General features: G+C 27.3%; 1 protein-coding gene across 1 annotated transcript; it reads right to left on the bottom strand.

The window, feature by feature from the left end:
- Window positions 1-318: 318 nt before the first annotated feature.
- On the bottom strand, window positions 319-1,360 carry LOC111685421. Its single transcript, XM_023447690.2, has 4 exons — window positions 1,269-1,360; window positions 981-1,175; window positions 737-901; window positions 319-576 (listed from the first exon to the last, which is right to left on the bottom strand). The coding sequence occupies exons 1-4, from the start codon at window positions 1,308-1,310 to the stop codon at window positions 427-429; spliced, it is 552 nt and encodes a 183-aa protein (XP_023303458.2). The 5' UTR covers window positions 1,311-1,360; the 3' UTR covers window positions 319-426.
- Window positions 1,361-1,848: the final 488 nt, after the last annotated feature.

The raw sequence follows: 1,848 nt of genomic DNA, 5'->3' as shown, positions 1-1,848 counted from the left end.
ATAGTCTAGTCTATAGTCTAGTCTATAGTCTAGTCTATAGTCTAGTCTAGTCTATAGTCTAGTCTAGTCTATAGTCCAGTCTATAGTCTAGTCTATAGTCTAGTCTATTCTATAGTCTAGTCTATAGCCTAGTCTATAGTCTAGTCTATAGTCTAGTCTATAGTCTAGTCTATAGTCTAGTCTATAGTCTGGTCTATAGTCTAGTCTATAGACTGTAATTACATCTAGTCTATAGACTAGACTATAGACTACGCACAGTTAGATGAATATACGGATAAAGCTAGATAATATCGTAGTCTTTTAATGAATTTTTAGATATATGATTTGGGAGTTTTATTTAAAAAAAAATCCATTATTTAAAAATCGTTGAAAAGGTTTTTTAAATAATTTTCATTAGATATGCAATATTAGGTCTTGCTTTACGTGTTACACTTTATGAAGCTTTGCAAAAACTTCTACACAAAAAAATAAATCATCATTTTCAGATCCAGCTATACCATGGATTTTGTATTCTCCTTCGCTACGAGTTGGTAGTGTCACAAAAGTTGGCTCTTTAATATCGAAATCTACTCTTTGCTAAAAGAAAAATGTTTTAAAATTTAGATATGGAAATTTTAGTATTAAACAAATTAAAAATATGTTAAATATGAAAATTAAATTTTGACAATACCAATTTGAATAATTTAATAAAAAAAAACAAAATGGCTGTTAAGATTAATATGTATTTAATACGTACACCTGCAGTAAATGGACATATTAATTCTTCCTCTGGGGTATTTTCCAAATATGGAGACCACATTTCTCCTTTGTTAAAAAAAGAAGTACATGCATCTTCACGCTTCATATTGTAAACGGTAGGCTGCCAAGTTCCCCGTTCAAATTTTAATAATTCAAAATATACCTTAAAAAAATATGAAATCAAAGTTTTAAATCCAGAATAAGTTCAATTTAATTTATACTTAGATATGTATATCAATTACCGGCAATGGCTTCACCACTGTAGTTGTTAATGTAACATAACCATTTAGAATCACACTCCCGTCCTCAGTTTGTTTGATACTTAAATTAGTAATATCAAACAGTTGATCAAGATAATTATTTGGATAATTTTCGCAGGGTGAAAAAATGCCTTCTTCTGTAAATTCAAATTCATATTTATTTTGACCAAATGCGATCTGAAATAAATTAAAATCCTTGTTAAAATGATATTACCGTTGATTTACGAAACAGTAACAATAAACGAGTTATATTCAAAATTTAATACTCACATTTATCGAACTTAAAATTATAATAAAAAATTCCAACTTCATAGTTTAAGCACTGCAAATTAACTAAGTAATTACATGTAAATTAAATTTGCATTTAAATTACAGAAATACAAGGTAGTCCTATTTAAACGACCGTAATTGTATTATCTCCTATCAAAATTTTTTAATTTGTGTGAAGAACATAAATCCAGTAATTGTTATCTAATTAGATTTAACAAGAATATTTAGATGAAAGCTGAATCTAAATAAAATAAACACGAAACATTTTTTTAATCCAATTAGTGTAGCAACAAGGTAAATGAAAACAGTCTAATCCAAATAACGAAGTAACGTAAGTATTAATCAATTAATTATATTATTCCATTGTTATAAATTAACAACATATATTCTGGGCTGTAAACTTGCTTATAGACTAGACTATAGATTGGGCTATAGACTACACTATATACAAGACAACTAAACTATAGACTAGAATATAAACTAGAATATAGATTCGACTATAAATAATACTATAGACAAGACTATAGACAAGGCTATAGACTAGACTAAATTATACTATTGACTAGATTATAGACTAGAC

The sequence above is a fragment of the Lucilia cuprina genome, chromosome 6 (genome assembly GCF_022045245.1).
Source record: "Lucilia cuprina isolate Lc7/37 chromosome 6, ASM2204524v1, whole genome shotgun sequence".
Classification (NCBI taxonomy): Eukaryota; Metazoa; Arthropoda; class Insecta; order Diptera; family Calliphoridae; genus Lucilia; species Lucilia cuprina.
The sequence above is the reverse complement of the archived record's forward strand: the minus strand, read 5'-3'. Positions and strand labels throughout refer to the sequence as shown.